This window comes from Varanus komodoensis, unplaced genomic scaffold (assembly GCF_004798865.1).
Source record: "Varanus komodoensis strain SLA01 unplaced genomic scaffold, ASM479886v1 scaffold20_1, whole genome shotgun sequence".
Taxonomy (NCBI): domain Eukaryota; kingdom Metazoa; phylum Chordata; class Lepidosauria; order Squamata; family Varanidae; genus Varanus; species Varanus komodoensis.
Genome location: NW_025335587.1, coordinates 16,822,586 through 16,849,467, shown reverse-complemented (window position 1 = coordinate 16,849,467; position 26,882 = coordinate 16,822,586). Strand labels below are relative to the sequence as shown.

The 26,882-nt window shown below is 42.1% G+C and overlaps 1 protein-coding gene across 5 annotated transcripts in view; it reads left to right on the top strand.

The window, feature by feature from the left end:
- The first annotated feature begins 11,921 nt into the window (after positions 1-11,921).
- Positions 11,922-26,882, top strand: part of SRSF1 (serine and arginine rich splicing factor 1) — a 30,952-nt gene continuing 15,991 nt past the window's right edge. The window contains exons 1-7 of one of the 5 annotated variants that reach the window (XM_044429996.1): positions 11,923-12,350; positions 16,846-17,030; positions 17,606-17,778; positions 18,052-18,238; positions 18,646-18,765; positions 19,595-19,932; positions 26,316-26,711. In XM_044429996.1, the coding sequence (XP_044285931.1) occupies positions 12,157-12,350; positions 16,846-17,030; positions 17,606-17,778; positions 18,052-18,238; positions 18,646-18,668 (762 nt within the window). In that variant the 5' untranslated portion in view covers positions 11,923-12,156 and the 3' untranslated portion in view covers positions 18,669-18,765; positions 19,595-19,932; positions 26,316-26,711. Of the gene's footprint in view, positions 12,351-16,845; positions 17,031-17,605; positions 17,779-18,051; positions 18,290-18,645; positions 19,933-26,315; positions 26,712-26,882 lie in introns of all 5 variants that reach the window. The other 4 variants (XM_044429994.1, XM_044429998.1, XM_044429997.1 and 1 more) reach the window with 4 other exon arrangements.

Sequence of the window (26,882 nt, the reverse complement as noted above, 5' to 3'; positions counted from 1 at the left end):
AATCCCCACTGATGACAGACTTATCTTTTTCCAGCCTCTGCAGAGAAGGGTGAGCCTCCTTCTTTTGCAAGCAAGACGGCCCAACCTGTTTAGCACAATTTCTCTCCCTTCTTTGATTTGCAGGTTTGAACAGCTGGGAATAACTTGATGGGAATGTTTCTGGTTGATTTGCTGATAGGTTTTCGCCTTGGTTACTGAGTTTGTGGAAGATTCAGGGAGAATCTTGCTCGAATCCTACCCCGAATACATAACCTGGTCAGAGTTACTGTTTTTTCTGGATTGATTTTAAATACACCTTTATTGATATCTGGAATAATTTTATTATAATTTTTAAAGACTAATGCTGAAAACTCTAACTGGCAGTAATGCTACATGGTCTCAGGCTGATTATTTAAAGGCAAGGGGACAAAAACTATGATCCAGAGGAAATATTTAGGGTGGTCCACCAGTCCTCTTCCCCCCTTCTGCTGAGAGACTGAAGATAAAGGAGTGGTTTCCTTGCCAGTGCTAATAAGACATGTATGTATGTCCCTGCATTTTTGTGAGTATGTACATGTACAGCCCCTGGTACTGCCCAAGGTGGCCCTCAGAGCCAAAACAGCTGAACAGTCCTGTCTGAAAGGGAAATGTTGGAAGCTGAATGGGGGACTTCTGCTTGCAAAGTGGGCGCTCAGTTCCTTTTTCCTAGAATCACAGCAGCAGCACTTACGAATGAACATGAGATCGCATTGTTTGATTCTTGTTTCCAGCAGAGTGCGAATAGCTACAAGGCCTGTCTGGTTATGCCAAGCTCAGAATGACTTTGCCACCAAACGGCACTGGGTGTTCGCAGCACAGAGGGGAAGTTCTGTGGATTTGTTCTGTGAATACAAGACAAACCCCAAACCTTTGCTAAATGATAGAAGATGATTTATGGTCTCAGCAAGATAAACAGTTGGTTTACATGACTCTGTACGGTGAAGAGGGGTAAACCTACTAGCATCTTGGCATAGCAGTAGCCAGTGATGTGAAAACCTCACTGTGACTAAAGCAGCTCAGGCCATCAACAGGAATAAAGGCCCAATATGCTACATGGCTCTACCCAAGCTGGCCTTTGGGCCCTCGATGACAAGAAAACGTATAAAAAGGCTTCCTGCTGGAATTAGGCTGTACCCGAGCAACAAGGTTTTTCTAGCACTAGTGCTGAGACTTTTCCAGCATGTCCATCGCCCTATTTCTTCTCCCAAGCTTTTTGTACAAGGACCCTTCCAACACTCCTGACTAGCTGTGCCACACAATAGCTATTTTTGTGGCTGACTATTCCTTCATGGTAGTGATTTTACAATGCCGCACAAAACTCTTCCTCAGAATTAAAAGCTGGCAATCCCTGCAGACACCAACCCCTGAAAAACTCCCCATAGCTCAGAAAAGCAGAGGTGATGACAATAATAGGGCAGGTCACTGGCCTATAGGGAAACAGAGAGCCAGTGTGGTGTAGTTGTTAAGATCATGGGACTGGGACTCAGGAGATTCGGGTTCTAGTTCCCACTCGGCCATGGAGCCAACTGGGTGACTTTGGGCCAGCCGCAGCCTGTCAGTCCAACCTACCTCACAGGGTTGTTGTTGTGGGGATAAGATCGAGAGCAGGAGGAGGATGTAGGCCACTTTACATTCTTTAGAAAATCAAAAGGCAGGATATAAAGCCAACAAAATAAATAAGTAAAAATATACTGCATGGTTTTGGAAATGTCCCTCAGGTACATCTTCAGGATCTTAGAATCCTTCCCATGCTTTGCTTGATATGACAGGCACAGGAGAGGAATGGAATTTGTCTGCATTTGTACTCTCCTGAGTCTGCAGTACTGGGTTGACGATGGATGTGTATACTGATGTTCAAATGCACGTCCCTTCTCCCGCTAAATGTGCACCTGCAGCTGGTTAATCCTCCTCTTCCTGCTCTGTCATTCATAGATCCGCTTTGTTGCCATTCCTAATTTCTTTACATGTCTTTACTGCAGCTACTAACAACACCTCGCAGGGGAGGAAATCTGCAGTTAGATATCCATTTTACAGGTTGGTTTGCACCAGCAATGGAGAAGCCTGAAATTGGAGTTTGTTGCAGCAAGGGAACAAAAAAGGGGAAGGTCTGAAGCAAGATGGATTGCCTGTGATTTCATGGACAAAGTGGGTGGCTGAACTTTTGGCTCAAGATGGTACTGTTTGAGGCTTTTCATGGCAGCTCTTGGCAGGAAAAAAAAATAGGTCTTGGGAGCAACAGCAACTTGGAATTACTGCTTCGATAGCTGAGTGACTTTAACTTGCATATTAACAACTTTGCTTCCCCTTACAGAACCTTTTTAATAGTCTGGAAAAAACTAAAATGCCACCTCAGCTCCTCCACAAGGAGGGTTGGTGTGGTCCCACTGGAAGATCAAGCACTGGCTTTGGACGGAGGAATCCTGACTGCTACACTAATTTTCCGAGCATGGCAACAATGCAGTGTAGCTTTCCAGGCCATGAATTTTGCTGATGCCCTGTGCTGTAGCCTGGGTTGCAAGGATATGCTATGGATCAAGTTTTTCAGGTAAGCAAGAAAGAGCAAGATAAGCCCCACAGAAAGGGTTGTCTTTCCAGCTATTTAAGCCAGGGTATTGTGAATAACCTAAGTTTGCACTAGTTAACACCAGAGTTAATTGTCTTGATGTTCCGTCCCCTAATTGCATTCCTTACACAAGAGCTGTTTTTACTGTGAGAAACCAAATGCTTGCTTTGGAGTTTTGCTTCCCCACTAGCCATGGTTGGAAGTTGTAGATTTTTCTTCTGTCTATACTGGCATACGATTGTGTATTTAGTGCAGAATTTTGGATAGTCCGTTGTTAGAAGGGCTTTTAAAAATGTTTTGAGCATGCTTGTGCATGAACTTACAACATGTGTGCCTAAGGGTTTGCTTAATTAGCGATATAAAACATGGGAAGATACAAGAAAGTTAAGGTACCACCCAAAACACAAGTTTTACCCAATACTCATTCGGCTGCAGTTCCCATGTGGACTATTGCTGTTAAGTCTACTGAATCAGCTTCCCAGGCACTCAAAAATCCCTACCCTTCCAATCTGGAGGCATCTCTACTCAGCAATATAGAATTGTCTTGTGAGCTTAAAGGGAATCTAGGGTGTGTTGTACTGGAGCGTCACCTGGAAGAGGCTGTAGGACCATATTGCTGCAGCTGCCAAGCTTGGTGAACAGACCGAGAAGGCTTAAGAGGCCTTCTTTATACTGAATGAAAAAAGGCAGACAGGGAGGGAAGGCCACAATAATACACACACACACCCCAACCTGAAGTGGGATAATTAGCAGAACGGCCCTAGGTACTGCACATGTCTATGCAGGCATTCAGTCTGAACATGAAAGCAAAAAGAATGAACGTGACTGGGAAAGGCACGTAAAGAAGTTCCAGGCACAGAGACAAGAAATGCCACACCTCCCAAGTTAATTCCTTCCTTCCTACTTAAATTGGCCGTAGGATCTAGGCAGAAAAAAGCTGGGTGCTGTGGTGAGAATGCTGGACTTGGGAGATCCAGGTTCTACTCCCAACTTGGCCATAAAATTCACTAAGTGATCTTGGCCCAATCCCTGACTGTGAGCTTAACCTATATTAGCAGGTTAATGTAATATAATAAAGTGAAGGCTAGTGTAGAAAACTTTAGGTTCCTTGCAAGTAGAGAAAGGTGAGGTATAAATGTAAACATAATAATTAAAAGAGTTCATACTAGTGGTAGCTGTACGTGGTGGGACAGAGCCAAACATCACATGTTGATCAACTTCATGTGTGGCTGCATATGTAAGACAAAGATTTGATGGAACACTGCCTGGCTTTATTTAAATGTGTGGAGTGAGATTGCTGGATACTGCTCCCAGACTGACAAACTTGTCCACCCTTAAAGTAAATCCCTTCCAATTATTCCAAGAACATACAGTTTTTGTTATCTTTGTATTCCATTATATGTGTCTGATGGACAATCTGCATGCGAGGCGTATATCCCCGCACGAACACACAAAATTCATAGGTATGATCTGATTACATTCATTCACACACATACTAGATGCCGGAAACGAGCACTCATCAACAAAACGCTGGTTAGAATGCCATTTCAGTGGTGACACAACCCAATCAGCCCCACGGCACCTAAGACTTCAAACTCGGATGCTCATGAACCTCCAGTCCGAAGAGTAATTTCTGCCACTAACATGCCTCATGTCTTGCATAATGGCTGCGTAGACAAAAGGACAGCGAGGCGGAGGAGGGGAGGAGACCGGACAGGAACCAGTGCATGCCTCCTGCCCTCCCTGCAGTACACCTCCCCCCACCCCCCAGGTCCAGTTGTGACTTTGGGTGGGCAGACAGCCAGCAGTTCCTTCGATGCCAGCTGAAAGGGGGTGGGGCAGAGCAGAGCCTTGGCCTCAGAGATGATGTTTGACAACCATCAGCTTGCCAAACATCACGCTGTCGTTGGGTTTGGCCTGATCTCCTGCTGCAGAATTGCAGTATCTGGCTTTTTTTAAAATAGCACATGAACTAATCTGAGCAAAACTGATTTATTAAAAGTTGGCTGGAATTTTTCAGCCTCTTCCCACATAAACACAGAGGCTCTATTCAGCTGATGCTGTAATTGAATGCCATATGCTGCTGCTATTGTCAGCAGGCTGTCTATTTATGTTATCTAGAGTTTTCACTGAAAATACTGTGATAGTAGTTAGGCAAAAAGACTGGGCTGGCTTTAACGAAACGCAGTAGCTCAATTTTTCGGACACCAACCTCCATCTCTCTTTCTTATATGCTCTGTGTGGGAGGGGGGATGAGTATGTCTTGGAAAGTGAGGTGGTGTTACTGTACTACAAAAAGACATGCATTTCTAACCGAGGCTATTCTGTGGCAGTGGTCATAGAGTCCATTCCTAGAGCGTGTGGGGAGTGTGAGGAGAGGTTTTAACAGTTTGAAGCTCTTGCTGCAAGAACAAGATGTCTTGCTGCGACGGTAAGTGCAGCTCCTGCTGCTGCTGGTGGTTTAAACCCAGATCTAGTGGTGAGGGCTATGTGTATAAATTGACTCCTGGAAGCGGGGCGGGGCAGGGGGGGGGGGCAACTGCCTGGCACGCAGGTGTTTGTGTGAGAGAGAACTGTATGTGTACATGGGGGCCTGCCGGCCTAGCAGGCATCATACGTGGCATTTGGGAACAACGAGACAGGGCACTGGGCTAGCTGGGACCTTTGGACTAGGTTCTTCTGAAGGGGAATGACATACAGGAATAGCTTGCAAACTTTCTGCTTTCAGCGACTCCACTTCCCATTAATTCAAATCACATGACACATCTACCCTGGGACTCTGGCATGTCACAAAGGGTTCTGGGGCATACTACAGAGTTCCAGTTTGAGGGGGCTCAGATGAACTGCCCTCTGGTGGGCTCCTCCCCAGCAGAGGGTGCTTCTTGCAGGTCCACCTAGTGGTTGCAGCAGCAGGCAGCTGTGGGCTTGAGCTCTGGATCATTTTGCTACTTGCCATTTATGAAAACCGAATAACAGACCCTTGTCCTAGATGGCAGCCAGTGTCAGAAGACTGACCCTCAGGAACGAGAGCATTTCGTTGATGCTGTGTATTTTCATTTCTGAAATGTATAAACCCCTTTTCATCTACAAGGGATTCCAAGGCAGCAGACACAACATAAAAACAACACATTTCTTAGGGGCATTTGCCTGATATTCTGATATAATCCGGGTGAGAGTTACCATTTCCTCTTGCTGACAATCAAGCCACCTGCATTTTCTGAGAATACATTGCAGTCCTGTTAGACTTGCTATTTCAGATTGCAGAATTATAATTCACCGATGGAAAGCTCTTCCCTAGATGGAGGCTGCATAGCCAACCTGTGGGTGAGTCTTAAATTCTGCTGCCCTCTAGATGGAATTTATGTGCAACTCAGCTCTAAGAACAAGGAGCATGGTGCAAACAAAGATCAGATTACATGTGATCCAAAATCGAAAGGCTTGGAAGGGCTCCAAGCGTATGTGAGCCTCTGGGCAAGAGATGTGCTCCCAAAGAGAAGTGATTTAAATAAAGGAGCTGTAGCTCAGTTGATGGTCCCTTGTTTTGCACAAATATGATCTCATGTCTTGATCAGATAATGTCAAATACAGATTGCTGCTTCAGGTCAGCAGTCAGCTGCTGTTCATTACTAATAGTTCCAAAGATGGACAATGCAATCATCCTCAATCTAATAATAAATATAAAATATCTGCCAATTATTTGCAATTCTTAAGGGTATTCAGAGAATTTGCACCATCCAAACTCTAAACAGATTTTTTGGTCTTGTTCAGAACAAACTTTTTCTAGCTCAGCCTTGGTGGGTGGAAAAATAGGATTATCAGAAGTAAAACTAAAAAGGAGGAGGTAAGATCTGATTAAGACAAGTGACAAATGAACTGCTCTCAGATGGACAATACATTTACACCCTACTTTTCTTCATTTTGCAAAGAAGTTGAGAACCATACATGCCTTATTTTCTGCCCTTCTCTAGTCCCTATAAGCTCCATTCTTCAGCATGCCAATTCACATTGGGCTCAGATCTGTATTCTCTGCTTCAGGGCTTTTGGTGTTTAATTTCAGAAAGGCTCTCAGGAGCTGGATGACAAAGGCAGATGTGGCCAAAATGACCCCAAATACCAGCACAAGCCTTTCACAGCTAGTTATTAAACTCTAGGAGAAGCACCTCAGTCTCATCTTATGAGACAAAAATGAGCAAAAGCCCTGCATGATGAGTGGCCAGAGGATCAGGGAAAGGAAAGGTGACAGTTTGGAAAACCACAGAAGGCTGGATTTGCTCTTTGGGCCAGAGATACAGCTCAGAGAGCCATAACATGGTGAAAAGGGGACTCCAGTTGCACCATTCCACTTCTCCTATGCCTTCTCCTTGATAGCCAACTTTATTTCAGCAGCTTTCCAGAAAGATAGAGCTAGTACGAAATGAAGCAACTTGGCTATTATCAGCAGCACGTAAAATTTTGCTGAAGGAACTGCATTGTCTGTTCATTACCAGGCCAGGTTCGAAGTTTTGTTACTAGTGCAGAGAGCCCTAAAAACTTGGAACCAGGAGATGAGAGTACCTTCTCCATTATCAAGCTGCATAGCCACTAAGATCACTAGATGACATGTTCCTATGGCCCGACAAGACTATGCACAGAGAATTGTATACAGATACTATATTTGGGGTTTTAATGTCTGTAATCCACCCAGAGAGTCCTCTGGGATATTGGGGTGGTATATAAATGCAATCAATCAATCAATCTTGCCTTTGGTGTGCTGGTTCCCCTTCTTGCTCCTTGCCTCTGGAGATCAGGTAGGCACCAACATTGTTTTGTTTCTGGCTTCTCCAGGTTTCAGGAGGCTGCTATTATTATTATTATTATTATTATTATTATTATTATTGGAATTGTTTCTAAAATTGTATTAAATTTGATTTCAATATTCAAAGTATAGATATAATGTTAATATGTAAACCACTTGGGAATGTCCTTCCATTTAGAGTTATATAAAGGCTACGAATAAACAACATTTTACTTACTTCAAAATGCTGCAGACCAGATGTGCTATATTTGGGAGCCTTCCTGCTCATCATACTGAATGGGGTCTTGGTCATCTGCCCCATACTCCTCCTTTATGCCACCACTGCAAATCTGTTGTTAAATGACCTCAGAGTATAGGATTATGAAAGGAAACAGACAGGTATCTTTCTATTTTTTCCATACTGTATAGTTTTATAAACTTATCTCATGTACCCCATTCCTTTAAGTTGGTTTTCTCCCTTTCCAAACTAAAACGTACCAAATGCTTTACTTCGCCCTTGTAGGGATGCTGCTGCAACCATTACTAATAAATTTGGTTGCCTTTTTTCAACCACTGCTAAGTACATTACTTAACACTGCTAAATAAAAGGATGTCCAAACTTGACTTTGATTTCATTAATAAATATAAAGGATGTAACAGCAGGATATAGTTATGGTCATTTCTGCCACCACGTGTGTGGAATTTGATATCACAAATACCACCACCTCTGGGGCATGCATTCTCCCATTCTCAAGAATTTTGGATAATTGCTCTCGAGAAAGGAGGTCAAAGGATCACTCAGGTAGTCCTGACAGAACCTGGTTAATTATCAGGGGCACAGATTTACACCTGCCAGCTTGCTTTGAATTCTTCACACTGTTCACTTGTAGGATTCAGAAAACACAGATGGCTCAATGCCATCTCAATTGGAAGCATTTCAAGGAATTTTAAATACTGCCTTGCAGCCTCATTTCTTCACAGAGAATTCCTGGGAGACGGGGCTGCTCCACGGGAGTGACCTAGGAAGAATCAGAAGGCATGGAGAAAGGCAGGAAGGCATAATCGAAGGACAAATCCGGAAGCAAGATCAAGCGGCAAGGGAAAAGCCAGGGTCAAAGACAATTCCAGGACCAAAACACAAACCAGGAGGCAGGATTAAGATACAAACCAGTGCAGAAGAGAAGCCAGGAGACCAATCTGCAGGCCCAGAAGTCAAGACTCAAGGACAAACCAGGAAGCAAGACTGAGGAACAAGCCAGGATAAAAAGGCAAACAGGAAGCAGGACTGAGGAGAAAGCCAAGAGGATGAAAGATACAGAAACATGCCAGAACATGGGAAGACCTTGTTGTCCAAGCAAGTTTTAAGTGGAAGAGGAATTCTTAAATTTCTTCCTGTTCAGGAGGACCCATTGGCCAGCCTGGGTGGGCAAAGTTAGTCCTGGTCTAAGGATATAGTGGGCAGAATCCAACAGGATGCTGATGCCGAAGCAGATTTCCTTCTGCGAGTGGTAGGGTTCATTAATTCTATTGCATGTGGAATATTTAAGGGAGATTTGGTACTGCCTAGGGGAAGCCTCAAAAATATTAGAAATGCTCTTTTCTGGATAGACAAAGCTCCTTTATATGCACTTTACTGATGACCCTCCTTCCAGAAACAAGCATTTCTATTTGTTTTGGGTTGCCGCTGAAATGCTAAATCATTGTTGCGAAAACAATGGGATTTACATGGGCAATGGATTTGGTGGGGAATAAAAGAATCAACGGGTGTATGCAACCCACTAGATTCTGACTTAAGTTGCCTAAGCAAATACTGTCCCACTGTTCAGTGGTTTACCACATGGTACCTGTGCATAAACTCATAGGCTCTCAGTTCAGGCTTAGCAGCTCCCAACTGTTATGTTATTTGCGAAGTTGTGCCCAACCCATCGCAACCCCATGAACAACATTCCTCCAGGCTCTCCTATCCTTCACCATCCCCCAGAGCCCACCTAAGCTCACGCCAACTGCTTCAGTGACTCCACCTAGCCACCTCATCCTCTGCCATCCTCTTGCTGACTATTGTTCCCAGCATTAGACTCTTCTCCAGTGAGTCCTTCCTTCTCATTAGGTGGCCAAAGTATTTGAGTTTCATCTTCAGTGCGGAAACTATCATTTCTGGGGAAATATAAAGAAAGGGCTACAGCCTTGGTGCAATTATGGCGATTTGATTCATCATACAAGATAGTTGATTATTGTATTTGTAGGTATATAAAAAGCAGTATTTCTGAAGCAAAAAGCCTTGTTTTAGCTTTCTCTGGCACAGTGGCTGCAGTAGTTTTTTGCCAGCCTCTCCACTGTTTTGTACACCATGGTGCAATATGTCACCGTGCATCACTGTGTGGTAAAGGTTAGCCTGTTGGACTGTGACTCAGGAGATTCAGATTCTAGACTCCGCACACCCACAAAGCCCACTGGGTAACTTGGGCCAATCACTGTACAGCCTAACCTACCTCACAGGTATGCTGTAAGGATAAAATGGAGAGGCATTATAAGTAAGCAACCTGGAGATCCTTACTGGAGAAAAGGAAGGTTATAAATATAAATGAGAATAAGATGGTTTAATAGAATAAGCAACACAGACTATATAGTTATGATACTCTCACAACACATTGTCAGGAACTCTAACCATGACTGGACTAAAGATTTGTTTGTTTAACTGCAAGAGACAACAAACCAGCAGCAAGATTTTAAAAAAACTAATGCTCTTTATCGATCACATGCTTCGTAAGAGACCAGCATCAGCCACTGACCACGCAAATATTAATGTTAACGACTTTAAAGCGCAAACTCAGTCATTGGTCATTTTAGCCTTTCCATTGATCCCACCTTCTGTGCATTGTTAGCTGGAGAAAGTAGGCCACATTCCATATTTATCTTAACAGTGCACAGTTAAGCCAGAAGTAAGATGCCAACAACTGTCTTTTCAGCATTATCACAACAAAAATGCTGTTCAGCTGAACAATTTTGTTACACTAGTGTTACATTCACACACACACACAAATTGAATTTCTGTATGACTTTGGGTCGTCGAAGCCTCAGTAATGTTACAGAGTTCAAGCACAGGAAATCAGAAATTTATATCAATATTATATGACAGCAAGACTCAAGGGAGAAAACAGCAAGGCCAGGGAACATTGGCAACAGAAGAGTAAAACCAGTTATGATATGATTCCATAAAAGAAGCCAGAGTCTTGAATTTACAAAAACTGAGCAGTGGTGTAAGGATAGGTCATTTTGGAGGGCTTTCATTAATAGGGTTGCCATTAAGTTGGAGAAAGCTTGACAGTACATTACAAATTCTTATAGGCCACCAAGCTAACCTAGTTATATTTTTGGGCCATTCCACTCCATAAATTAAGTGCTAGCAAACTTGGTTTGCTCATGGATGCCCTCCAGTACTAGGGAGCCGCAGCCGTCTTTTTAACAATGAGTGCCACTAAGAGGACCTGTGTATCCAACAGCTGAGTACACCACTTGCTGGGGAACATGGGCAGGAGGGTGCTGCTGCCCTCACATCCTGCTTGTGGGACTCCCACTGGGGCAACTAGCTGGCCACGATGTGAACGAAGGGTGCTAGATGGCCTTTGGTTCGATTCTGATTCTTCTGATGTTCTCTCATATACACATTACATTTTATTATTTATTAGATGTGCATCCTGCTTTTTTCCCTTACAAACGCAAAGCAGCTTTCATCATTTTCCACCCCGCTTTCAATCTGATCCCAACAACAACCCTGCGAGGTAGGTTGGACTCAGTGTCTGCGACTGGTCCAAAGGCACTCAATAGGCTCCAAGGCTGAGTGGGGACTACAATCCAGATTATCTGAGTCCCAGTCCCACACTCTTTACACCACAATATTCTAGATAGGCAGTTTAAAAATCCAGTTGCAGACAGCTTTAAAAAACGAGATCTCAATACTCCATGCCTCGAGTCGTTTTAAAGGGAAGATTTTTTCAACATATTATTTTCTTCAATTTTACCTCTGATTACTGTACTGAGGCGGGTTTTTTGTTTGGTCTCCAAACTTCTCCTGCTCTAAAGCTTATTGGCCAAACGCTTTACCCGCTATGCATTGTGGGAATATGCCTCTCTTTGGCGCCAAAGAGCTTGTCTGCCCGATGCATTGTGGGTCAACACTCTCCCACGATACGCTTCAGCCGGATCTTTTTCACGTAAACTTTTAACGGCTTCCCGCCGCTTGTAGCTAACGGAAGTGGTTCCTCACACGCGAACAATAGATAATTTTTTTTCTATGTGCGTACATTAAAACTTCGCATTGAAACATCCGTCTACTCGGTTGCATCACTTTCATCGCTCCCAGTAGAAGCAAAACACCCTGACCAGCTGGGACTACTTTTTTGTTACCAGGGGGCGGAGCATGCGAGATTGGACGGCAGGCGGATGTGGCGGAGAGCGAGCGGTGAAAGTCCCGTGCGTAGCTACGTATGACGCGTACGCGTGCCTACCCTCTCGACCCCGCTGTGTGACGTCACGCAGCGCGGGAGGATCCCTGCGCAGGGAAGGTAGGGCCGCGTGAGGTGGGCGCCATTTTGTGGCGGCGGAGAGCAGAAGCGAGAAGAAGGACGGCCGCGCCTCACCCGCCTTTTAGCCCTTCCCCCCTCTGCTCCGTTATTTTTTAAAAACCTTTTAATCCTCTTTTCTTTGCCCTTCTCCCTTTTGGGCTTTTTCCCGCCCCCCTTCTTCCCCCTTTTCTCTCCTCACACTCGCCGACCGACCAACCGCAGCCATTGCCGACCTCGCCATGTCTGGTGGCGGCGTGATCCGCGGCCCCGCCGGGAACAACGACTGCCGCATCTACGTGGGCAACCTGCCGCCGGACATTCGTACCAAGGACATCGAGGACGTCTTCTACAAGTACGGCGCCATCCGGGATATCGATCTCAAGAACCGCCGCGGTGGGCCGCCGTTCGCCTTCGTTGAGTTCGAGGACCCCAGGTGAGAAAGGCGGAGGGCAGGGCAGGGTGGCTTGGCGTGACGGCAATGTTTTGCTCCTGAGGCGAAAGAAAATGCAAAGGGACGGCGGGAAGAGGAAAAAACAGTGAAAGGCATTGCAGAAGTAGTCTCAAGTCTGTTGTGATTAGATAGGGAGTCACTTGGTCAAATAATTAGATTAATTATTAGATAAAGTAAGCGAATGATCAGGTTATCTTTTAGGCAGATAAATAGGTTAATTAACTTAAGTTTTAGATACGTTGGATAAATGGAACTAGAGTTAATAAATGAGCTATTTCACAGTTGTTGTGAAATCTTTTCTCCTGCACATGCACATAAAATGTCTGCATGCTAACTTAGATGTTCAGGCACAAATTTATTATATTTATGTCTTGCCTATGGAATCCAAAGCATCTTATACTTTGTCATCTTCATAATAATCTTGTGAAGTAGGTTAGGCTGCTAGTGTGTTTCATGGCCAAGTGGGGACAAGAACCCACTTTTTCTGAATCGTAGTCCAACATACCCCTGTGCTACACTGGTTTTCTGCTTTACTGACTGTTAGATAATTAGACACTGGTTAAATACAGAAATAATACCCAGCATTGAAGTAGTATTAACCATGGGGTAGTGCCTAGAGTAGTCCTTCCCTGCAGCATGGCACTGTCCAGAAGTGTTGGACTGCAAGTCCCATCACTTGCACTGTGTGAGATTCACGGGGGTTGTGGTATTCTGTTTATGGTATGCCTGAGGAAGCCAAAGGTTCCTACCTCCTGCTCAGTTCTGAAGCATTCTTTTTCTGGATGGCATCATACCTACTTGTTGCTGCCTCTTGCCTTGGTCCAGTTTGGGGCTTTGTTCAGAGAATAAAAGGGGGAATAAAAGTTCTGTGGGGGTACTGCCTAGCCTACATTGCAACGTTTATTGTGTTCATTTTATTTATATCCTGTCTCTTTTCCCTGTGCAAGGAATTGCAAAATCTTCCTCTCCTTTTGATCCTCCCAGCAACCCTGTCAGGTGGGTTAGGCTTCCAGTCAGTGAGTGGCCCACAATCCTAATGCTAACAACCACACTATAGTAGTTTTCATTGGAAGCTTAGAATGAGGGAATGGGAAAGGATCGGCTATGCTGCCATGCAAGATGGAATTAAAATGTAATTTAAAAAGAGCCCTTATATGTTGTTCATTTTATGAACAGATTTTACTTGACTTTTAATTGCAGTGTGTGCAGAGCCAAAGCTGACAATGTGCTACCTCCTTTACCTTTGTCTACATACATCAGTGGCTGAAGAGCTTGGGCCAGGAGGAGGTCTTGCCCCCATCCTGCATGAGGGATCCTGTTGGCAGCTGATTTGCCACCGTATGTGTGGAGTGCTAGACCAGATTGACCTTTGGTCTGATCCAGCATGGCTTTTCTAATGTTCTTATATGTTAAAATTTCATCCTGCCCCCCACCACACATAAACACTGGAAGGTAGATTATCGATATTAAATAGTAAATAGACCTTTGAATGCTTCCTTGAAAATGTGTACTCCATAGCCAATTTGTACCTTTCTGTCTCAGGAGTCAAATGATGCATTTTACTTTGTGTCTTTTTTTCCTTTACTTGTAGTATTTTTATAGTTCTTTTACTTGCTGCAAAAACTCAAATGCAAGCACACTGATTCTTAACCTTGCTAGTTTCTTTGAAAGTTTATACGAAGTTGGGATACCTAGTTGTAAAATCAGATAAGTGGATTACAGTTTGCAGTGCATCACCTACTTTTTAAACTACTTGCAGAGAGGGAAGGACTCCTGTACTGAAAGTGGCTGAGTAGAGAAGGGCTTTTGGCTGAGAAGGTGTGCATATGGAAATTTCCACTTCAACTTTTAAAGGGGTTGCAGGGCAGTTCCTCCTTGCCTTTGGTCTTTTTCCTCCTCATGCTTTATTTTGTCTCTGCTTCTGCTGTAATCATGTATTCGGGTTAGGCTTGGGTGTGACCAAAATTGTTCCAATCCATAAGTGAAGTGAAAGTGCATTCTCAGTGGTATTAAACAAAAGTAAAACTAATACAAATGTAATATCGCTCTTACTTCTCTATGTGCTTCTAAAGTATTAGAATAATGAAAGATAACTATTTAATTCTTAATAGCCACTTGAATAAAATATTGCATATTTTTCATTGCATGCCTACAATTAAAAGGCTAGGTAATTGGAATAACATTTTGGAGAAGGAATCCAGTCCCTGAGGGAGAAACAAAAGTCCCCATGGCTCATGACCCTGACATTTTAATAATTCCCACCTCTTGAGTACTCAGAGATATACGTACAGTTTTTGCCTCTGTGTAGTCTCCATTCCTAGGTATTCATACAAAAAACAACCTTATAGCATGATCCTATATTAGTTACTTCAAAGAAAATCCAAGTGAGAGATGCAAATTGAGGTGAAAGAATTCTGTAATGTACCAGGTCTAGATATAAGTTGTTTATCTAGATATAAGTTGTTTACTGTATAGAACTTCCTTGCATAAGTTCTATATAGTAAATACAGTGAAAGACGGGTTTAGAGTTTTTCCCCCTCAGGTGCTACTTTATAGAGTGAAGGTTTTGCATGCACTGCACACCCATTATAATAGCCTTTAGAGGGCTATAAATTTGAAAATAAATTATTCAGTCCAAGTGAAATCCCTTTAGATGTTTTAATGCTTTATGCAGAAAGGTTCAGAGTTTAGTTTCCTTGTAATTGTGCATAAGCAGACTTTTTGTGCTTTTTCGTTGTTTAGACTTATTAAGAACAAGCTTATGAAAATAATTTATTCATAGAGGAAGTATTTCTAAGCATAAATGTACCAAAGCATAAATACTGACTATCATTTGTCTAGTCTCAGTTAGCTATACCACTTTTTCTTTTTATTTCAGCATTGCATTTGAAATACAGGTTTTGAGTTACTTGGTAGAGTTTTGACTGTTAGTGGCAAGTGTGACAGACTGAAGCTCTCAGAAGCTGTCTTTTCTTTTCCCTGCCCCCAGTGGAAGTAGTCATAATCTGTGATGAACAGTAAATGGAGAACAATGTTCATACTATTTAGGTTTCTACATTGTCTAGTTTTTTTTTCTTCAGTAGAAAATGATTTCTAGAATTTACATCGACAGAGAATGTTAGAAGGAAGGACACTATCTCATTCAGAAAGTATTTGTACTCTGTCCTTAAATTTCTACTCACCATGGGGTTATACTAACATTTTCCTTTCATGCAGAAGCAACTGTTCTGGTGAGAGTCGCATGCTTTTATCATACACAATATATACAAAAGATATTTGAGTGCCAGAGTAAATATTTGAGTGCCATCTCAGCAGGCAGCTCAGAATGGCAGCAAAGGGAAGGACCTTATCTGTGCTGGCCCCTCATCTTTGGAACAGCCTACCTACTGTGGCCTGCCTGACCTTAAACTTGCCATCTTTTTGGCACCAGGCTAAGACAGCACTTTATGCAGAGGCCTTTAAAGATTGCGTGGTTAGCCCAAGGGGATTACTGAGGTGATTCTTCTCCTTTGCAGGGTCTTATTTTTAATTATAAATTTGTGTTAATGTTTTTACGATATTTGCATTGCTTTGTTTTATGCACTGTTGTAAACCACCCAGAGAGCGTCAGTTATTGGATGGTATAGAAATTAAACAATGATAGTAAAGACTAGCAATGCACAAACATGAGTGTTTCCTTTATTTTTTTCCCACTCAGTCTTCCTAATAACTTTTGAATACAGTATTGGGTATTTGATCACAAATCCCTTATATAAGTTAGTTGTCCTTTCCACTTGAATTTCTCTCTTACCAAACAAATAAGTTGCATTGCTTATTTCCCTGGCCTGTAGAGCGAAGGCTAGATAAACTCAATAGTAGCATTTAGGTTCAGATGAGAGGGACTATATCATAAAAAGAACCAGGGTTGTTTTCCCTTGGTGCTTGATTCTCTATACTCAACACTCTTTCGAAGCTTTGCCCCCCACCAATTCATTTAACGTTCTTTATTACATTATTCTGACTTTTCATTATTTGTTTTCAATGAAACAAGATACCAAGAAAATGACATATTACTAAATCATTAAAATTAATCTGGCATCTAGTAAAATAATCAGAAAGAAAAATTGAATAACAAATTAACTAAAATTTGCTTCAGCTGCAAATCAGTTTAGATACCAAAGAGTACCTGAATTGAAAATATATTTGCCAGCTAGCAGAGATAAAACTGATGTGTCCTCCTGTGGCACTTTGGCACTTCCTAGCCTTCCTGAACCGGGGGTGGGGGGGAATAATGACCAAGAGGGAGAATACTTGTATTTTTAGTGCCACTGAGGTAGATTCCTGCTTGCCTTGCTTTCAAAGATATCAAAGACCAGGCAGTGAGAAAGGCCTCCTTGGACAAAAAAAGCAGGATGTGTTCCTGCAGGGGTATAATTCAGCCAGTGTCCTGCATTTTTTGATCTAGCTTCAGGGTGGTTTTTTTCTTACATTCTTACAGGGATGCAGAGGATGCAGTATATGGACGTGATGGATATGATTATGATGGGTACCGTCTGCGTGTGGAGTTCCCCCGAAGTGGCCGGGGCACTGGCAGGGGAGGAGGTGGTGGTGGAGGTGGTGGAGCCCCAAGGGGCAGATATGGGCCCCCATCAAGGCGCTCAGAGTACAGAGTGATAGTATCAGGTAAGTTGATAATCCTCTTGCGATAAACACTTTTCTTCATTTTCAGATTTGAAAATGATAGTTTGTCTAGCTAGCACGGGTGCAGAATGATTGATGGCACATGCAAATTAGCTGAATCAAATGTTCTCAAACCTGCATTTGTAATCTGGGGAAGCATAATTTGTGAGTAGTGCAGAAGTTGGCATTTTGCAAGACTTACCTTTCTATTTTAAAAGGCTTGATTGGTCTTGATGAAAACATAAAAGGCCTGTTGGCAGTGGCCCAGTGGCGCTTCAGTGTCTTATGGAATTTCTGCTCTGAAGGAGCTTTTACTGTCATTCTTGCAAAGATAAACCTTTGCTATTATAGTCCTTCTAAAGTTTAAAATCTTATGAATGCAGAATGAATGTAAATACGTGCTGACATATTTTTAAATAATTAATTGTGAACATCTGTTTTGCCATTTATTGCAAAATAAAGATTCCTACTTGAGGTTTATATACACACCACTGTTGGGCAGATGAAGTTCTGGAAGGCGTCCATATTACCTTGCTAGGATTTTACTGGAAATAACTTGAAACCTGTCTCTTGTTCAGGACTGCCTCCCAGTGGAAGCTGGCAGGATTTAAAGGATCACATGCGTGAAGCAGGTGATGTATGTTATGCTGATGTTTTCCGAGATGGAACTGGTGTCGTGGAGTTTGTACGGAAAGAAGATATGACCTACGCAGTGCGAAAACTGGATAACACTAAGTTTAGATCTCATGAGGTAGGTTTTCCACTTAAAAGTTTTGACCAGAATTGGATGCGCAGGGTTGCATTGGATACAGTAGGATTGAAGGTAAGGAGGTGCAATCTCTGCTCGCAGCACTAACAAATACAGAAAGTTAGTTGGGTTTATCCCACGTTTTAAGATGTTGTACAGGGAGATGTGATGCGACTCTTCTTGGTTCTTGTAAAAAGATCTTCATTCTGTCAGCATGCCTGCAAAGACAGCTCAAAAGCCTAGACCTTTCAATCGAAAGTTGTGTCTATTTGATAGGGAGAAACTGCCTACATCCGTGTTAAAGTTGATGGCCCAAGAAGTCCAAGTTATGGAAGATCTCGTTCTCGCAGCCGTAGTCGTAGCAGAAGCCGTAGCCGAAGCAACAGCAGAAGTCGCAGTTATTCCCCGAGAAGAAGCAGAGGATCTCCACGCTACTCTCCCCGTCACAGCAGATCACGTTCCCGTACATAAATGATCTTTAATGGTGCTCCTTTTTGTAGAACCCCTCCATGTTGTATGCAGTTTTCTTTTACTCCATACAGTCTTTCTTTAAAAAAATAATTCAAGCTGTTTTACTCAAAATTGGCTAAAGTGTTGAAATGCATTCTTGTATAATATCCCTAGTGAGTATTTGTTCCTTAACATCAACATTCCCTCACGTCTTTCATAAATTGTATTTTAACATGTCCTAGGCAGGGTTCTCTAGTTAGTTGCTGCCCACATTCTTCCAACTGTGGTATTGCTGTATAAAATGTCTTTGTTTGGCTATAGTTTCTACAAGCTGGGGATGTTGGGGATGTTTGGAATTTAACTTGTCTCTTCTGAGGGAGCTTACATTTTTATCTTGCCTTTTCATGTGTCTTTCTGTAGACATATCTGAAGAGATGGATTAAGAATGCTTTGGATTAAAGGATTGTGGAGCACATGTCAATCATTTTAGGATTGTCAAAAGGAGGATTGAGGAGGATCAGATCAATAATGGAGGCAATGGTATGACTCCAAGTGCTATTGTCACAGATTATATTGGCAGTATTGACCTTATACTGAGCAATGAACTTAATATACACACCTACTCTGTATTGGTTTAGGTATGTTTTAGATAGCTTTAGTCTTGAACCACCAGGATCGCAATTGTGGCTGGATATACTTATGTGACTCTTCCAGCCTTGGAGGGTGGGGGTATACTAAGTGGCTGCAGTGCATCAGTTGATTACAGGTGCTACCCAAACTGGCAGGTTGTTTCAAACCTGTGGGTATAATCTCAATACTGCTAAAATCTGCATGTCCTCTGTGTGACTGATATAGCATTGCTGTTTCACCTTCTTAAAAGTAATGGAATGAAAGCAGTTATAGTAGCATGGGGGGAGGGTACCTTGGGGATTCCTTTTTAAGTCCGCCCCTTTCCCTTTCAAGTTAAGTCAGAGGTGACTCGCTGATACTTCAGTTAACTTTGTTACCTTCCAGACTGAGTCCAATTAGCTTTTAGTTTAGACATGCATAGGTAGATAGCTTTAGCAGCAAGTTTTTGCTACTTCATAAAACTTTTTTGGAACCACAAAACCTGTAATTTGCCGTATAGGAATTGGTATATTGGCATTATCGGTTACCCTGTGTAAATACTAGAATGTTTCCTCCGAATTATTAACAATGCTAAAATCTGAGCTTCACAACTCAAAAGCTTGTTTTGGGGAATTGATAGTTATGAATGGCCATTTTAATTACCTAGTGGCTGACATAACTGATCATTCTCCAGAATCCTATTTTTCATTACGGTATCTAACTTTTTGCCTCCTCTTTTTTGGTTTTGCTGGTTATAAAGGTTTGGATTGGAGAGGGCTCACTGGATCCCAATCCTTGGAGCTGGATCATTGGATTCAAATCATAATGTGGATAGGATAGGGAGGATCAATTGCAAGGATTCATGGAGCGGGATCAAATTACCAGGAACATAGGAGTGGATTCCTGCCCCAACCAAACCGCACTCGTGTGGATTTTTATTCAACTCAATTGGCTATTCCAAAGATTTTTCCTATTTTTGACGATTGGAGCCCTTAAGATGCACGATGGAGTTGTCATTTTTTGGTAAAAGGAGCAAAGCAAGGACCTGGAGAGGTACGCTGGAGCATTCTTCTTGGAAGGATTCAGCACGAGTAGATGGTAAATGTTAAAGGGGAAAGGGGGGGTTTTGTTTAAAAACGTTAAACCAATAAGTCATTTATCTAAATTTAAAGACACATCAATTGGAGTCTTAAGATTAAGTAGGTTTTCAATTGGCTATTGCCTTTTTTCTTTTGACAAATAAAATTTTATAAAAAAGTGCATGGTCGTTCTGTTGTATTAAATAATGCCCTCTTACATTGTCTTGTACCATGATGAATTAAGTTTTTAAACTTCGGTCCTTGGCCTGGGAACTAAAGTAAGACTGACTGGGCCCAAATCAGTACTCCATGGCTTATTTGCTTGATTTGGATCACTGACAGTAGGCCTATGATGGGAATAGTCTTGTAAGCCATAAAGAAGTCTGAGAGTGGCCCATCTTGAAGTTGAGCACCCTAAATCCGACATCATTACGCAGCTAATGTTGCAGCAACCCCCCCTTCTCTAGTGTGATATAAAGCAGTGTTCAAAGGCTCACATGACCATTGGTGAGTGCAGGTGTTGGATCATAAGGTAAGAGTTTCAGACTTACGTATGGAGCAACACTAGTTCACCAAGCAGATGCTTTAGTTTCACATAAAATAAGTGTTTGGAAAATGTAGATGGCCTATGGATTATTGTAAATTCCATTTCATAACATTTCTGCCTCCAAACATCCTTAAAATCTGAAAGCATGTGCTTTTAGATAAAAATGTCAGTTAGAAGTCTCTTGAAAGATTGCTGTAGCACTTGTCCAAGGCATCCCCATGAACTCTGGTCTCCCAGGTTCAGTGCACATAGATACTTGAATTCAGCACTCATTCCATTTTGCTCCTGAAGGAACAAGCTAATTGATCTTGCTGTTTTATTTGCGTACCTTTCAAAAGGGGCTGAGCCACACGATCTGGCCTAGACTTGGATATTAAGCCAGCCTGGTGCCAGATCATGATTATAGGGAGCTCTACCCATTTTCCATGAAAAACAATACATCTCCAATACATAGCCAAGGAAGGTGGTGAGGCTGATCCCATCAGGCATACACCTCTAGGGCATTGCAGCTCAGCAGCTGTAGCTGTTTGCAGTTAGCTGGCATGAGCTTTCGATGTGTTTCTCATGGGGTGGGGAGGAGGAAAATGAACAGTCAGTGCTCCAGGGATCACCTAGTTGGGGAATAGCATTAGGGTGGGGTTAAAACTGCATTTTAATGGTAAAAAGTGATGAAAGCCAACAGTACCACTGCAGCACCAGGTCGCATGTTTCAGAAATTGTGCATGAATAAACCTTTGTTTTAGTGCACTACATGTGCCCAATTTGTATAAATAGCTTGGAAACGCCTCATTTATAGGTTAATGTGATGTCTCAACATGGACATTGGCTTTATGGGTTGAATAGCCCATCATAGATTAATTCTGGGGACTCTTTAACCCATAAAACAGCAATGCCCCTTTCAGCTATTACACATATCCTACAAATGGAATTGGCGGATGGTTTATGCTGCAGTGATGTACAAACCAGTTCCTTGGGACTAAAGGGCCATAGATGGAGAATAAAAGCCAAATTCTGTGGCTAGGGATCATAGACAAGTTTTTAGGACTGTTTATTAAAAAGTAAGTTTGGGGCCTTCAGGGGAACACTGAATCCTTGGTGTAGTCCTTCAGATTGCTTTCTTTATGTGATCCACTGAAAAGAAATGGGTAGAAGTCCTCTCAGGAATCCTACAGGGTTTTGGGTTGTCAATCTCAAACTTGTTTTGCAGGGTTGTTGCCATAAAATTGGAAAGGGGGGAGTGTGTTTACTTCATATAGTTAATGTAGTGTTTGTATCTTGCTTAGAAAGCCCTGATACATTGACTTACTAATTATTTGAAACAACTGCAGCAACACCTTTTCTGAATTGCTGGCCTTTTAAAAATGTCTAAGCACCCTTCTAGAATTTTGATACTCATTCAGAGCATTGAGCATCTCCTAGATGTAGATTGAAAATGGGCTCTTGGATAAACTGCTGCCTGATGAGACCGTATCACTTTATCAAGGCCAATAAAATGCCTATGAGAGATTTTTTGCTGCTTTAGTAACAACTAAAATTATACAGGAAAAAATAAACTCTTAGATGTGGTAAGGGAAGCCTAATATTCATGCTAGGGAGTCAGTATCGGGCCTATAATTATGTTATAATTTGCTTTTGTATAAAACACCTGGGTCCTTTGCTTGAGGCTAAGGGTTCTCTCACCCTTTAAAAGTTTTACTCATGAGATTCAGCACCCTAGAGTACAGTACTTGGTGCTTAATAATGGAAATTACAGCCTTCAATAATTGGCCTATGAGCAAGCTGCTTAGTAGAAAATAAAATGATTTGACTAGTCAGATGTTTTTGACTATGCATGGGTATGGGGAAGAAACCTTCCTGGGTTTCTTAACTCTAAAGCTGCTTGTCATCCTCCTGTTAGATGTTTTAGATGGCAACTCCTAGCACTTAAGATCTTTGGCTATGCTGAATGGGATTGATGGGAGTTGAAAGCCAAACCAAAGCACCAGATTGGCAGAGTCTGCCCTCAATCCTCCCCGCACCCCAAAAATTGTTACCATAGAAATAATGCTTCTGAATCTGCTTTTGAAATTGGGATCAGCAAGTGCAACTAGAGATGTCAGAGAAATCAGAAACGCACAAAATAAGACTGTCCTAGAGTTTCCTCAGTGGACCAATTTTTCCTGACTTGCATGGATTTTGTGGACTCCCCTGCCCACTGCTTTCTGCTGTTTTTTTGCAAAGTTAATCATAAGAGTAATAAATACTAACCAAGAATGCATTTTCTCTACAGTTTAAAGTGTAAGAAATACTCACTTTGTGTATGTTGGGGTATTTGCATCTTTGGGGATGTGATTTGGTACAAATACAGATGAGTATTTGTGCAAAACCAGATTTTTCAGCAAGCAGATGACAGAATGATGACAGTCTTCAAAATGTAGATGGAAGAGATTTTACAATGCCCATGCATCCCTGCTGAAATCCAAATAGGTCTTCTAAATTGATGTAGGACATTTATGTTCTTCCAAATACTGAAAAGGAATTTCCATCAGTCTTAGCCAATATTGAAGGAACATGGGAGTAACATTTTAGCAATATCTGAAGTTACCTAGTCCTGTTTCAAGGGCTGCTGGCTATAGGTGTTAACCCAAAGGAGAGAGTGTGTGGTATATGGGTTCCACCTATTGGAATTGCTTAGGATAACCTTCAACCTAGAACTGTCAGTATGTGTTGGATTTCCGTTCCCATCAACCCCAGTCATGGCCACAGAGGGCTTTTGCTGGGGATAGTGGGAATTGTAGCACATATGTGGGAGTTAGCAGGTTGAAGAAAGCTTTAGGAAAGTCAAGTGATCTGAAATTGATTAATAAATGCGTGCACTTAGAAATGAAGCTGCTCTTGTACTAGGTGGGTATGTTCTCTGGTGTTGCTGCTTCCCTCCTATGTTGAATAGCTCATTAGTAGAACTGCATATTTTGCATGGAGAACATCCCAGTTATCATTCCCCATCACTGCCCCATGAAAGGACCAGGTGGCAGGTGATCGAAAGGGTGATTTTGTGGCCCTGGAAAGCTACTGACAGTCAGAATATACTGAACTTTTAACCAGTGCTCTGACTTGGAAGACAATTTTTCAAGTTGAATTCTTGCCCAAGTTCCATTCCACTCCACAAAATTGGCTTGTGAAAACCAGTGTGTCCTTGTCTTGAAGACCGTTGAAGTGGTATTTGTTGTTACTGAACAAAGCAGTAAAGCAGGGGGTGCTTTAAAAGGAGATCAGATAGGTGATCTATTGAGTGATGAACAGGATTGCATTAGGGCAGAAGAAATATTTCAGACCTGGCACCCTGACTTCCGGGGTTTCTCAAACAGTCCTTTCTCCTTTTCCTCAACCACTGTTTATTTAGTGGTTCCCCAACTTTGTGCACTTCTGTTCCTCAGTTTTAAAAGACTGAAATGCTTTTCAAGTCTTAATATCTCACAGTAAGAACTTCAAACTAAAATACATTGTATTTTGGCCCTTTAACTTTTGTCTGCAGCTTCACCAAAATGTGACCTCAGAAAGTCTGGGATTTGGCTCTTGAGATATGTTGCCGACTTGACATAGAGGCAGGATCACAGTATCAGAATCAAGTGCTCATAATAGTGCATCTAACCTTTTGATGTTCCCTGCACTCACTTAACAGAATCATGACTTTTAACATGTTTGTATCCCAATTTAATTTTAACCTGACTACTTTTTGAAAAGAAAACACTGATGATTATTCCCATGTTTAAAATCATTTTTATCTGCCCTGACCTTTCACTTCAGATTAGCCCCCCTGTAAAATTAATTTGATCAGAGATTTAAAGCAAACTCCTGCCTAACATGCTTGATTTCTTTAATCATGTACCTAATTAAATAAAGCCTAATTGTTAAATAGTGTTCTCGTATCTGAAAGGACAAGGCCTTATTTAATAGTCCAATTTGCTTGGCCAAACAATTTTTGTTCCCCTCTTGTTCAGTAATTAGCAACAGATCCACATATTTTAAAAAGCTGCAAACAAGTCGATGCAGCAGAACCGGGTGAGAACCCTCCGCAAGGCAGTAGCCATTTCAAGTAGGAAGAAGCAACTGTTTGGTCTTGAATTCCTGTTGGTGGAAAGACTAGAAGCAAATTCAGTTTTGCATTCATACACATCAATGCACAAGCTTGGAAGGTTTTTTTTAACCATATTAGTTTTGACTCAGGGCAGGCAGTGAAGTCTTCCACTTGCTAAAATTTAGGGAAAAGCCGAAGCTTTTCTGTGGTCCAGTGGTAAATAAGAAGGCAACAGCCATTACTGTATGTTTAAAAGGTAATACTGTTTATAATATCTCTGCCATGTTGACAAATCTGCGCTTCCTTTACAAAGAAAAAAACACACCCAGTACTGTGTTAATGCAAAGGCAGCTTCCACATTTCAGGATGGTGGTGGCCTGTGGACCACTCCTTTTGTGCTTAAACCTAAAACCAAGTTTCAACGATAAATCCTCTTTCCTTTCTGTGATTTTCTTAAGGAAAAAACTAAAAGTTTGGGGGAGGGGGACTCTTCCTCATTCTTCATCTTAGGATAGTAAGAATTGTTGCTTTAAACATTTTTTATGCTGGCCGTACTGATGTTTTCCTTGAAAACCTCTTTCTTTTCCCACTCTGTCCCTTCCACACAAGCTACCTTTTCATTTCTCCTGTCCCCATCCCCTTCCTTCTATTTTATGTTGCAATGCAGTTGCTGTGAAAGGCCCACCTTCCTTGCCCCTTAGTTCCTTACACATTAGTCCTCATGGTCTGTACCTGCACTATGATAACAAATTGCAGGGTTCCGTATGAAGCAGTGGAGTTCATAATCCTGTACTGATACTCTACAGTCTGTCTGTGCGCGTCATTTTACAAAGTTACATGGATTAGAGCAGTCCCTGCCCCCAACCTAAGTTTACAAGAAATAACTGGGAGGGAATGGTCAGGCAGAGGGGGGAATGTATGCAAATTCCTTTTGGTAATTTTGAGTGGTGGTTTCTTTCTAGGCTCATCCCTATGCTGGAATAACTTTTCCTCCTTGTCAAACATCTTTCCAGCTTCCACTTTGACCAAAATATTTCTGAGAAGACTTTCCAGTCAATTTGCTCCTCCACTGTCATGAATCTCCTCCCTTGGCCCTCTGCTTGCTCAAAAAACTAAGTTCTTGTCCTGCTGCTGTGACTACTGAAAATACATATGCATTTGTTTCATGTCTGTTATTTCACTTAAAAAGTTGTGCTTGATAAATAACATGTTTTGGGATTACGGGATATAGCAGTTAAACGTTGAAAGCATTAGCCTGGATCTAAATGTTTTGCATTTGTCCAGGGGAATTCTTGGCTCTATTTCCTATCACAAATGTATCTTCCAAAATCCTTTCAGTTCAAAGTTTTGTTGACTCTGTCAAAGAACTTATGGTGGTTTGGATCCTGGCTAATGCAGTACACAGCATATTTGAAGCTTAACCATATAAGCCATTGCAGTATCTTGTCGTAAAAATATTGCAATATGTATCTGTACATCTGACAAAGATTTGAATAGTACTAGTAGCAGCAGCCAATGTCATGTATTTGGGGCTGGAGGGGGATGGGTTAGAAATGGTCCTTGTAAGCAACTTTAGTTGGGGGGGGGGCAAAATATTACAGTGGAAAAGTTTTCCCAGTCTTGTAAAGAAAACTATTAAACTATAGTGTGTCTGGTTGTTGTTTTCCCTATTCAGAAGTTGAAAGATACATGAGCTAGATTCAAATGGACTCCTGGACTGCATTCTTTTGAGCATATTGCTTACTATTGTTAATCTGTTTAACTTGCTGTTTTTTTCCCTCCCTGTGTTACTGTTCAGAAAACTTTGAAAATAAACCAGGAAAACCAGGAAATGAAATGTGAACTCTCTGGCTGCAGTTAGTTGGCCATATCATTTCTGTTAACAGATGACTGAGGCATGGAGACTTGGAGCCCTGCTGGTGGATGAGTTTGAACTTGGAGCCAGGAGAGGATTGCTTGAGGCTTTTCTATCCAAAGACAGCCCTTCTCCAACCTCTTTATGCCCTTGCAGAACAGTTCACCAGCACAAAGGAGAGGAGGAGACCAGTCTTTGTTTGCTGGATCACGGCCTGGGAAGCTTTAGTATAGAATCTCTTCACCGCCACTACCAGAGCATTTTCAAGAGTCCTTGTCCACCAAAGGGGAGGGCGGCTAGGGACTACAGCCCTCAAGAACTTGGCTGCTGCTGAATAGGGTGGGTGCATTGGCTTTGTTCTACTCTGCAATGATACACCTCCAGTGCAGCTAGCCTTAAAACCTTTGAGACCTCGTGTCGGCGACTGCTGCTACTTGCTGCACAAGAGGGGTTTCGGTTGGTTTAGTGCCGGGGCTAGCTCTGCCCTCTGGAGAGGACCCAGTCAAAACG